This window comes from Halichoerus grypus, chromosome X, assembly GCF_964656455.1.
Source record: "Halichoerus grypus chromosome X, mHalGry1.hap1.1, whole genome shotgun sequence".
NCBI classification, from domain to species: Eukaryota; Metazoa; Chordata; class Mammalia; order Carnivora; family Phocidae; genus Halichoerus; species Halichoerus grypus.
Window position 1 is genome coordinate 85,762,513 of NC_135727.1, and position 11,495 is coordinate 85,774,007.

Sequence of the window (11,495 nt, forward strand, 5' to 3'; positions counted from 1 at the left end):
TGTTTTACTAGCTTAGTAAAGGAAAAGGTGACCTCATAAAGCAGAAGACGTAAGACCATTTGAATTACTTTTGAGTGTAAGAAAGGTATTGAATTTTATTTCTGTAACTGACCACTGTGCTGAATTTTATTATGGTTTCTAATAACTTTTTAGTTGATGCTCTTGGGTTGTCCAGGTCTGCATTCATATACTCAGTAATTAATGATAATTTTGTCTACTTTCCATTATTTATACATCTTATTTTGTTCTCTTGAATAGACCCAATTACTTATGGAATTTATTATGTGATAAAGGTGTTATTTCAAATCAGTGGGGAAAAAGGTGGATTAATTCACACATGGTGTAGGGATAAGAGACTGTGATTTTGGAAAATAATTAAGCTGAATACTTTTATGAAACAGATTTTGGAATAATCAAATATTTAAATGTAAATACTGAAGCCATAAAAGTGCTTGGAAAAAAACCAGAATGTTATAGGAGTGTGGAAAGCATCACTAAGCATGAAGCAGAGAGAGAGAAACAATCTAAATGTCCATATCCATGTATCCTGGACTGGTTAAATAAATTATGGGCCATCTATACAAGAAAAAACTATGCAGCTGTTAAGAAAAATGTGCACTATGGAAAGCTGTTTAGAATATATAATGGGGGAAAAAACAGGTCACAGAACAGTAGGTGTTGGATACCATTTGTGGGAAGAAAACCCAAATAATTTGTATATGAATAGAAAAAATGTGGAGGGATGTATATCAAAATGTTAACAGTGGTTATTTCTGGGAAACGAGGTAAGGGTGGCCTTTCATTGGTATGTTACATATTTTTGCATTATTTGAATTTTCACAACACATTACCTTTGTAATAAGAAAAAAAATGAAGTTATAAAAAGAAATACATTCAATGAATGAATCGCTTTGAGGGGGTGATTTTAGTTGGAAGGTCTGCAGACTGAGCCTGGTACAGTGGCATAAACACGGGCTTTGGCGTCAGACAGCCCTGAGCGGGGCCCCATTGCCCCACCCCCAAGGAAGGAGGGGGGTGGCAGGGGGCTGCGGAAAGGGGCTGGGCTGGGCTGGCTGCAGCTCTAGTCCTGGAGGCTGAGACTTCGAGAGGGACTGAGAGAGGGCAGACTCATCCCGGACTTGCTCGAGGACAAGGTGAGGGGCGTTGAGATTTGGGTTTCCTGGCAGCCAGACAGTGCTTTCAGTCCCCTCGAACCTACAGCCAGGCAGGTGGGCAATCCTTACTGCACCACTGCAGCTGAGGGTGAGATGACCTGGAGTGGGATGTAGGCAACAAGGACTACTGAGGATAGTAGGCGGTAAGGACTGGGGATCAGAGACTAGTGGGGGAGGAGGGGAACCGGGTTTGTTGGGTGGCGGACTGGGAGGGGGAGGGGAATACTGAGGGAAAGTGGAAATCCAGAGAAGAAAATAGAGAATGCAGAGAAGGGTTAAGGAGTGCTAGGGAAGGGGGTGCATAGGTAACACGGGAGGAGGAGGTAAGGAATGAGAATAAGGAATTCTGTGGGGTAAAATAGGAAATGCGAGGGGTGATAGGGAGCAGGGAGCAAGGCAAAGGGAATACGGGGTGGTGATAAGGAATGAGAAGCAGAGACGGGGGGGGAAGGGCAGACTGGCTGCGACGGAGGCCCCCTAGGGAGGCGGAAAGGGGCGGGACCACTTCCGGCCTGGAGCAGGGAGGGCAGTCTAGGAGTTTTGGAGGGGCTTGGAGAGTGGACGCACTCTGGAATTTGAGAAGGAGGTGAGCTGCGGGGCCCGGCTCTGGATCACAGCCCAGTAGGGATCGGCCCCACCCTCTGGGATCTGGAGAAAACCTGCTGTAGGGACCGGATCGTACCGGATCCATCCGGATGAGAAGGGAGGGGACTGGACCCGGTTTGGCTGGGCCCAAGATGGAATCACTGGCTCTATTCTGATTTGAGGAGGGGGTGTATTAAGGAAGGGGCGGAACCAAGATGGGCTTTGCCCCTGGCTGGAGGGGGCGTGTTGTGAAAAAGGGCGGGACCGGGCTGTAGTGTGGTCTTGGGGTGGGTGTGAGTAGGGGAGGGGCCAGGACCACCAGACACTGCGACAATTTTAGAGGGAGGGTTGTAGGGGAGGGGGTGGGACCGAATGGTCCTGCGGACCTGGAGAAGGGCGTGTGTTGGAAAGGGGTGGTGGACTGAGTCCGGACCATTGCGCATGCGCACTGTGGATCTCTAGGAAGGGGCGTGTAGAGAAAAGCCAGCATGGAGACGGGGCAGCTGCCGAATGCGCATGTGCACGGTGGACATCAAAGAAAGCCTGTGCTGGGAAAGCGGGCGGGGCTGAGGTGGGCCCTGCAGCGAACCCGCATGCGCATTGTTGGCCTGCGGCTTGGGGGGGGGTGCACTGGGAAAAGGGGCGGGGTCCTTAGAGCTGCCGCGCTGGCACATCTTCCTGGAGAAGGGGAGGGTGCGGCTGCAGAGAACTGAGATCTAGACGCTTTGGATTACTGAATCTGAGAACGGAGTCATTGGGGGTGGGGGAGGGGTTTGGGATTGGGGCCCTCGGGAAAGTGAGGATCAGCTTCCAGGCAGAACAGGAGAGAGGACGTTCAGGAGGCTCCCCTTTTGACACAGGCCTTCTCTCCCTCAGGCTCAGCTCTTGCCAGGCGAACTTGAGACATGTCTGACACAAGCAAGAGAGGTACGGGTCCAACCCGCTTCCAGGTAAGGCCTCTTTCTGTCCTCTCCCTTGTTACTTTTCTTCTCCAGCCCCTGTTGCTGCCTCAGTTCCCTTGGCACCACCCCTCCCATCCTTGTCCTTCTTTACCCGCTTTCCTGCCTGGGTGCCCCCCCCACACCAGTAGAGGGAGGGAGGAAAGAAAGAAGAAATGAAGGATGGAGGAAGGAAGGAGGGAGGGAGGGCAGGCCTACCCTTCTTCTGCCATCACTTCCTGCTCAGAGGAAGGAGAGGCCTTGTTGGGGTTAGGTGGGCAGAGCACACTGCAAGGAGGAGTTAGTATAGGTCAGAGGAGTGAGGCCCTGGAATTTTGGAGCCGTTTGCCTAGTTGGGGGGGGAGGTCTGTGAGCTTTCCTGCTTCCTCTTGTAGGCTGAAGCTTCAGAGAAGGACAGTGGCTTGAAGATACAGACCCTATTGACAGTGACCCAGAACTTGGAGGTCTCAGAGATACCGAAGACCTCAAAGGCACCAGAGGTCTCAGAAGCCATGAAGGTGTCAAATGCTGCAGGAGTCTCAAAGGCCACAGAGGTCTCAAAGGCCCCAGAGGCTCAGGAGGCAGCTGCCACTCAGGCCTCACCTACCACTAAGCTGACTGATACCCAGGTTCTGGCAGTTGAAAAGAAGAGTCCAGCAGCTGACACCAAGATGCAGAGGGCTGACCCTCAGCCTGTGACAATGCCTGCCACTGAGACCAAAAAGGTCAGCTGTGTGGCTGATACGAAGGTCAATACAAAGGCCTTGGAGACTGAGGCTCCTGCCTCTCAGGCTTTGGCAGATGAACCTAAGCCTGAGGGTGCAGCTGCTCAGGCTCAGAATCAGGATACTCGGCCCAAGGTTAAGGCCAAGAAAGCCAGAAAGGTAAGACCTCTGTAATCACCAGTCTTCCCTTTCCACTTCTCAGTTGATTCATTTGTTCTGCAAACATTTAGAAAGTTCCCTGTGCTCATCAAGGCTGTGGGGGACAATAAGAGGAATGTGATATAATTTCTCTCTGCAGAGAGTTCACAGACTGTGGAGAATTGAAATGGTACACGTAGCTGCAATGTGAATATAAAGCACTTTGTATTTACATAGTAGCTACAATGTGTTAGACCTTGAGCTAGGCACATTCATACAGGTTATTTCATTAAATCCTGAAAGTAATCCAGTTTTATAGAGAAGGAAGCTGAGTCCCAGAGAGGTGGGGTGACTCGTGCAGGGTGATATAAGCAGAGCCAGTTGTGGACATAGGAAGAGGAGAATCCTTAGGCCCCACCATTAGGTTGCTTCTGGCCTGATTCAGGGATGAAACTCCTGTGTGGGAGTCAGTGAGAAACAAACCCAAGACTCAACATGGCCAATGTCTAGTCAGGCTGTTACTCTAGGGGTAGGATTAGAGGGGCCTTCCAGAAGAGATAGGATGAGGGAAAAGGATCACCTACTTCATCTGATAATATTGTGCTTCCTTCCTCTCTGTTGATGCAGGTGAAGCATCTGAATGGCGAAGACGATGGCAACAGTGATCAGAGTCAGGCTTCTGGAACCACAGCTGGCCGAAGGGTCTCAAAGGCCCTAATGGCCTCAATGGCCCGCAGGGCTTCAAGGGGCCCCATAGCCTTTTGGGCCCGCAGGGCATCAAGGACTCGGTTGGCTGCTTGGGCCCGGAGAGCTTTGCTCTCCCTGAGGTCACCTAAGGCCCGTAGGGGCAAGGCTCGCCGTCGAGCTGCCAAGCTCCAGTCATCCCAAGAGCCTGAAGCACCACCACCTCGAGATGTGGCCCTTTTGCAGGGGAGGGTAAGAACCCTGTCCTCTCCACTCTGCCTTATCTACTGCCTTGCCTATCTTTTCTGCCTTCTTCTCAGATCTTCTGCAAACATATTTTGATCTTTTTACCTTGTTTTCCCTTTCCCAGGCAAATGATTTGGTGAAGTACCTCTTGGTTAAAGACCAGACGAAGATTCCCATCAAACGCTCAGGTAGAGTCCTGCTAACACTCCATCCCCTAAGCTGTGCCCTCCACTGCCCTCTTTCCCACGTGCTGAGGACATTCCTTGCCCTTACGCTCCTACCTTTGTACTCCCAGAGTTCTAATTTGGCAGTGCTAGCATCTCTATTCATTACTTCAGAACCTGTTTGTGCCACCTACAGCAGGGTTGGCAGAGGGTCTTTAGCTTGGATTTGGGGCCACCTGGCTTCACTTCAGCTCAGGTGCTCGCAACACTCTCCCCTTGCAGACATGCTGAAGGACATCATCAAAGAATACACTGATGTGTACCCTGAAATCATTGAACGAGCAGGCTATTCCTTGGAGAAGGTGAAGGGGCAGCCATGGGGGATGGATGCAGTGGGGAAGCTTTGAATTGAACAAGTGTACATGTCTGTTCTGGGGTGGGACCACAGAGACTCACTATTCAGTCCTATCACTGTGTGAATGGATAGATAGGAAGGGGCCTTCCCATATCCAGAGTGCCTAAGGAGGGGCATAGACTAGCCCAGGGTCACATAGCAAATCTCATAAAAGCACAGCTAGGACCCAAGCCACCCAACTTAGTCTTGGCTTCTCTCTGCTTCTGGAGATGTCCTGTAATGTATTTTACATGCTCACGTCTTCCTTTTCCCTATTCTCTGTCTCCCTAGATTTCCACTAATCACAGAAATGATACTGAAAACAATAGTAGATTTCTTACCTGTTGGCTGTGTGCCAACCACTTAGGTTTATGTACATTATCTCACTGACCCCTCCCCTCACACAACGCACACACACATCCTCATCCACACCCACGTACCCCCACACACCTAGGTACATGGGAGCTGTGGGATGCTCAGGAAGCTGAATTTGTGATCTTACAAGCTGTTTTCCCCATCCATAGGTATTTGGGATTCAGTTGAAGGAAATTGATAAGAATGACCACTTGTACATTCTTCTCAGCACCTTAGAGCCCACTGATGCAGGCATACTGGGAACGTAAGCTGGGAAAGGGCTGGGGTGGGAGGAAGGCTCTGCTTCTGTCTCTGGCACTACCCCATCCCTGTCATCTCTCCCCACATCTCCTTGGAGAGTCAGGAAGACAGGACCTAAAAAGTCCCCGTTCCAGTTCCTGCACATAGTTGGAGTCCTGCACATGGTAATGGTGCTTGATTATGATTGACTGAAGGGTATAGAAGCCTGGAGCAGTGCATTCCTCCTGTCAGGTTTTCTGTTTCTCCAGAAGCTTCCCAGGAGAGCAGCCCTGTCATTGCTTGTCTCTTCCTACTGGCTTTGGTAGAGTGGGGTTCTCAAGGGAGGGCTTCCTGGTGTGGGTGAATCATGATGCTTGAAGGACAGGAGCACCACTGGGGCTGTGCCTAGAATTCTTTTGGGGCAGAGGGGTCTGGGAGAGAAGGTCCCTGGGTTGTCCCAGGTTGACAGGCATTCTTCTATCCTCTTGCTACCTGGGGTGGGGTAAGATTGGATTTTCCCCTGCTACTCAATAGGAGACTGAGACTTAAGAGTCTAAGAGCCTTGCTCAGGGTCACATAGAGCTTGAAGCATAGACTGGGCAGAATTCTGTCACGTCTGAGGAATCTGGGAGAGGATAGCCTAGTGAGCTGGCTGGTGTGTTTTTTGCAGATGGCCACTGGACATAAACCTTCTCTCTACCTTATTATTCCCCTAGGACCAAGGATTCACCAAAGCTAGGTCTCCTCATGGTGCTTCTTAGTATCATCTTTATGAATGGAAATCGGTCCAGTGAGGGTGAGTGGCTGGGCATGCAGCTGAATGGGTGGCCACAGTTGGAATTCCACATGCTCATTTTCTGTCCCTGTCTCCTCTTGCCTCCCCTTGCAGCTGTCATCTGGGAGGTGCTGCGCAAGCTGGGGCTGCGCCCTGGGTATGATTGGGCTCTCTCAGTGCTTGCTGTCCATGTTGTTGTTTGGAAAGAAAGGATGGTTCCAGGATTGCATCAGTCTGGTGGTCTGGTGGAATGGGTGGGAGTGCTGGTAAAGGGTCCAGGGTTCTGACCTGGGTGGATGGGGAAATGGTCCCAAACTCTGCTTCCTGTCTCACTATCTCTTGGGCTTCTGTGGAGTTTTCCTCTTGTGCTCGTAACCTCTTTTCCATGTTGAAAATGCCTCTGCATACATCTGGGAAGTGCATATCTGATTGATTGATTAACTGATTTATTGATGGATTTTTCTTTCTCTGCTATCAGGATACATCATTCACTTTTTGGGGACGTGAAGAAGCTTATTACTGATGAGTTTGTGAAACAGAAGTAAGTGTGTGTCTGATGATGGTGTGTTCCACGTGTTTTGCTTGTTTCAGAGCTGAGTAATTAACCTATGGTGCGTGTGTGTGTGTGCAGGTGGTAGGTAGCTTATTCCTGAGGTAGTGAGAGGGAACAGGAGGACACATTTCCTGACCTACTTGTACTTTCACATATGCTTGCAGGACAGTTCTTCAAGGTAGGGATTGTCATCACCAGCGTTGTACATGTGAGTAAACTGAGGTTCAGAGAAGTGAAGTAATTTGCTCAAGTAAATTGCTACACAGGTAGCAAGTGGGAGAGTCATATTTAGATCCTGGCCCCAATGCCTAGGTTCTTTTTACTGTGCTAACCAGGGTTTTATAGAAATTAATCTCCATAAAGAGACGCTATAGAATGATAGCTTTAGACAGCCAGGTACTGTGCTGGGGACTTGTGCATCTCATTTCATTTTTGTAACTGCCCTGCAGAATAGGTGCTGCCATCCCATCCCCATTTTCAGTTGAGGGACCTGGGTCTCAGAGAGTGGAAGTCTGATTGTGGCCCTGGCTGGCAAGGGGACGATTTGGTCATGGAGCCCTTCTGACTTTCTGGTCAGGGCCCACCATACCCTTTATCCTTAGAGAGCACATGTGTGCATGCGTGCGTGCGCGATCGGAAATATGCATGAGGTATGCTACTCTTTGTGGACTGTTTCTTCCCTTTACAGTCATTTTCTATGGTAGATTGTCCCAGGGCTCACCAGGTTGTAGACGTACCCCAGTATGGGGTGTGCTCAGAGCAGGGGGCCTACACAAATGGCTTCTCTGTTTATAAGACACCCAATAAGAATCTGAGTTCATTGTGACCAATGAAATTTATGGCCTTCTTACAAACATATAGGCTACACGTGTCCCACCCTGCACCTCCATGTGGCTTCCCTGGACAGGACCAATGGGACAGGGCTCAATACTGGAAGAAAAGCTATAGTACTTAGTGGGGGAGGTTGCCACTTAGGACCTGTCCAGTCCATACATGGGTGGGCTGTGGTTTTCTTGGACATAAAGGCTTTTCACTTCTCTTTTCAAGGTACTTGGACTATGCCAGAGTCCCTAATAGCAACCCCCCTGAGTATGAGTTCTTCTGGGGCCTGCGCTCCTACTATGAGACCAGCAAGATGAAAGTCCTCAAGTTTGCCTGCAAGGTAATTGGATAGCTGCCCAACCTTGGCATATCAAGAGCATAGGGTGCTGCTGGCTAGGGTAGGCTGTGTGTAGAGCAGCCTGCAGGTCATATGGGAACATTCTGAAGCCTCTGTCACTGTGCCAAACATTTATCTGAATCATTTAATTTGTCCAGCTAACATGTCATTACCCTATACCGGATTAGAAAAATCAGGCTCAGAGAGGTTGTTAGGTGACACGTCCAAGCTCCCAGAGCTAATAAGTGTCAGAGCAGGGATGGAATGTTAAGCACATAAGTACTAGTAGTATTTGTTATATTGTTATTGTGGAGAGCCTGCAGCATGGTGCCGAGCATACAGTTAGGTGCTCGGTTCTTGGATTCTGATCCTTCTGATGGTGGTTATTTCTGTTTCAGGTACAAAAGAAGGATCCCAAGGAATGGGCAGCTCAGTACCGAGAGGCAATGGAAGCAGATATAAAGGCTGCTGCTGAGGCAGCAGCTGAAGCCAAGGCGAGAGCTGAGATTAGAGCTCGAATGGGCATTGGGCTTGGCTCTGAAAATGCTGCTGGGCCCTGCAACTGGGACGAAGCTGATATTGGACCCTGGGCTAAAGCCCGGATCCAGGCTGGAGCTGAAGCTAAAGCCAAAGCCCAAGAGAGTGGTGGTGCTAGCTCCGGTGCGAGTGCCAGTGCGAGTACCGCTGGCAGCTTCGGTGCCACTGCCAGCCTGACCGCCACTCTCACGTTTGGGCTCTTCGCAGGCCTCAGTGGAGCTGGTGCCAGCGCCAGTGGCAGCTCGGGTGCCTGTGGTTTCTCCTATAAGTGAGATTTCAGGTATCTACTTAGACTGGGTTGGGACAGCCGGGGCTTACGGGGTTGGGATGAGGAGCTGGCTGGTTATAGGAAGGCCAAGGTTGCAGGACCATATGGAGCACGTGGGAAAACCCCACTCTTGACATTTTATTCCTTCCCTTTTGGCGGCTCTCAGTTGACATTCTGCATTTCTTTTACTTGTGTTTTCAGATATTCCTAATCCCAGCAGTCTTTCTCTTCGAGCCAGGGTGCCTCCTCAGAAACCTACTCAACATAGCACTCTAGGCAGCCACTATCAATCAATTGAAGTTGATATTCTACATTAAATCTATCTGCCATTTCTGAGTTTATTGCTCTTTTTTTTTTTGGTGGGCTGTCATATTTTGGTATCACATTTAAAAATAAATCTATGTTTACTGGATTCAGGGGAGAAAGATTAGCATCTCTCTGGGATAGCTTGTTCCACATCTCTAGTCTGCAGTGTAGGCAGGATTGCAGTGGGGTGGGGAGTCATGAAGATTCTAAGCACAGAGGACACACTTTGAAGAAGAGCCCTGAGGTGGGCAAGTCAAGCAGAAAGCAGAGGTAGAGGAGATTGGATATCAAATATAGGCTCTCGTTTTGAGAAATTTGGATGAGAAAGGGAGGAGAGAGAGAGGTAGCTAAAGGGAGATACAAGAACAAGTGAGGATTTTCTTGGGAAAGGAGAGAGAGGCTTGAGCGGGCAGGAGCCAATAAACAGGGAGATGTTAAAGACTGACCCATGTAGCCCTGAGGAGATGGGAGGGTAAGGCCTGGGAGAAGGGACTGTCCAGAAAGAATTTGGAAAGGGGACTGTGGAAAGATGTCAGGCAAGAGGGTAGGCTCCAGTAGAGGATGGAGCCCATGATTTTTGGGAGACCTTTCCCCCATGGCAAGGTGCTCAGCAATTTTGGAATCAAGAAGATGAGTTAATTTATCCCAAGGTTTTGGTTCTGGAATAAGGACATAAGGTCAAGAGCAGTGAGTATGTGGGTCTGTATCTTCATTACTGTGTGCATAATGTCTGACATAGTAGGTACACAGAATGGTGGAAGAGATGGATGGATCATGGGACCCAGGCAGGCTTGAGGGGGCAGATGAGGAAATTGATGAACTGGGAGACTGTAGGAGTTTATGGGCAGGAGTTTCAGTGAAGTCTGTGAACAGGGCAGAATGTTAAGTGCCTGCTCTATGTCTGGCAGTGTTCTAGGTATCTGGGAAGGGGTGTTGAGAGAACTAGAAAGATGATCTGGGGGACTAGTCATATGGTCAGACAGTGGGATGATTGTATTTAAGAAGACAGAGCAAAGAGAACTCTGAGTGATGTAAGGTCCAAGGATTGGGTACTTAAAGGGGAGAGAAGATGGCATTTTCTGGAAATGAGGAGTCAATAGCCTGGGGTGCCAGGGTGCTGGCTGGGTTATCCCTGTGGACAGTGAAATCACCAGGGATGGTGGCAGGAGTTGGGGTAGAAAGGAACATTTGGAATGAGGTGCCAAAGTACACTTGTGTGATTGAAGGTGTCCTCTCAGCTACACTGCCCATTAAGACATAGGGTCCTCAGTCAATCAAAAGATCCACCTTCACCCTATTTTGGGGAGTATTTCCCTGGACCTTTCTCTCCAGGAAGCCCCCATCATCGAATCCCCCAATACCAGACCCCTAATCACTGGGACAGAATCTTACGGCGGACCTAGTAATGGCTGCCTCTTCCCTCCTGTAGACTAAGCAATAAAAGAACAATCTAAAAAACAAACAAAACAAAACAAAAAAACCACTCCCATTTAGAGCAAGGCAGCTCCTTGCCTATGGCCATGAATGGAGATTTGCTTTTGCTGTTGAGGTATTCTTCACTGGAAGCGGATGTTCTTCCATTGATTTCATAGACCACAGTTTCCTCAGGGGCTGGGTAGTACCTGGAAGTGTAGACAAGGTCAAGGACAGTTTAGGCTTAGGAAGGACTCTTTAGTGGATGGATACTCTGTCCAGGGTCCCCCTCAGGTTCTCAGGTAATGTCCATCTGAAAGTGGAATGGGGAGGTGATGGGGCCTGGCAAGGAACTTGGGGATTATAATTCTAATAATTGAGTTAAAAGTGCTTGATAGAAATAAGGGTGTATCATAGTCATGGGGAGAACTCTGCTCTTTCCACTTCCCTCTGCAGACCACTGGGCTTGCAGGGCTATCCACCTCTTCTTCCTTCATGCAAGGCCTGGAATTTGAGAGGACAAGGGGTTGGCTTATTCCTCCCCAAATGTAAGGACTGAAGGCATGTTGGGCAGAGGGGAAGAGATGAAGTCTGGTTCCAGGCAAGTGGGGAGTGGCCAGAGCTGGGAAGAGAAAATGGGGATAGACTCCAGTTCATGTTTTTGCCAATTGTCAGTTTGGAGGCCATTACTGCAATGAATGAATTCCCACAATTTTCATTCTTTGTTTCAGTACATATTAAATTCCAAATAATTCTAGATTATATTGTATGTCTTCCCCTTGGCTAGGAGATGGAAGAGCTCCTAGAGCGGTTTCTCCACCTATTTTTCATTATCACTCCT

The 11,495-nt window shown here is 49.1% G+C and overlaps 1 protein-coding gene and 1 non-coding gene across 5 annotated transcripts; both read left to right on the top strand.

Moving 5' to 3' along the window:
* The first annotated feature begins 1,018 nt into the window (after positions 1-1,018).
* On the top strand, positions 1,019-9,271 carry MAGED2 (MAGE family member D2). 4 transcript variants are annotated; one of them, XM_036112985.2, is made up of 13 exons: positions 1,019-1,154; positions 2,637-2,710; positions 3,094-3,582; positions 4,189-4,497; positions 4,616-4,679; positions 4,938-5,017; positions 5,574-5,668; positions 6,360-6,439; positions 6,533-6,575; positions 6,897-6,959; positions 8,019-8,133; positions 8,529-8,947; positions 9,137-9,271. In XM_036112985.2, the coding sequence occupies exons 2-12, from the start codon at positions 2,666-2,668 to the stop codon at positions 8,937-8,939; spliced, it is 1,794 nt and encodes a 597-aa protein (XP_035968878.1). In that variant the 5' UTR covers positions 1,019-1,154; positions 2,637-2,665; the 3' UTR covers positions 8,940-8,947; positions 9,137-9,271. The 4 variants fall into 4 exon arrangements, with proteins under 4 accessions (XP_035968878.1, XP_077921151.1, XP_077921150.1 ...); XM_078065025.1 differs by lacking the exon at positions 1,019-1,154 and adding an exon at positions 1,242-1,318; XM_078065024.1 differs by lacking the exon at positions 1,019-1,154 and adding an exon at positions 1,640-1,761.
* Positions 7,717-7,841, top strand: LOC118548842 (small nucleolar RNA SNORA11). Its single transcript, XR_004923773.1, has one exon. It is a non-coding gene; the product is annotated as a small nucleolar RNA SNORA11 (small nucleolar RNA).
* Positions 9,272-11,495: the final 2,224 nt, after the last annotated feature.

Bases quoted from the DNA above. Each gene is read 5' to 3' on its own strand.
- MAGED2 (XM_036112985.2), top strand. From the start codon at position 2,666: ATGTCTGACACAAGCAAGAGAGGTACGGGTCCAACCCGCTTCCAG. The intron at 3,583-4,188 runs GTAAGACCTCTG...CTGTTGATGCAG, and splicing joins AGGCCAAGAAAGCCAGAAAG to GTGAAGCATCTGAATGGCGA. The intron at 8,134-8,528 runs GTAATTGGATAG...TTTCTGTTTCAG, and splicing joins TCCTCAAGTTTGCCTGCAAG to GTACAAAAGAAGGATCCCAA.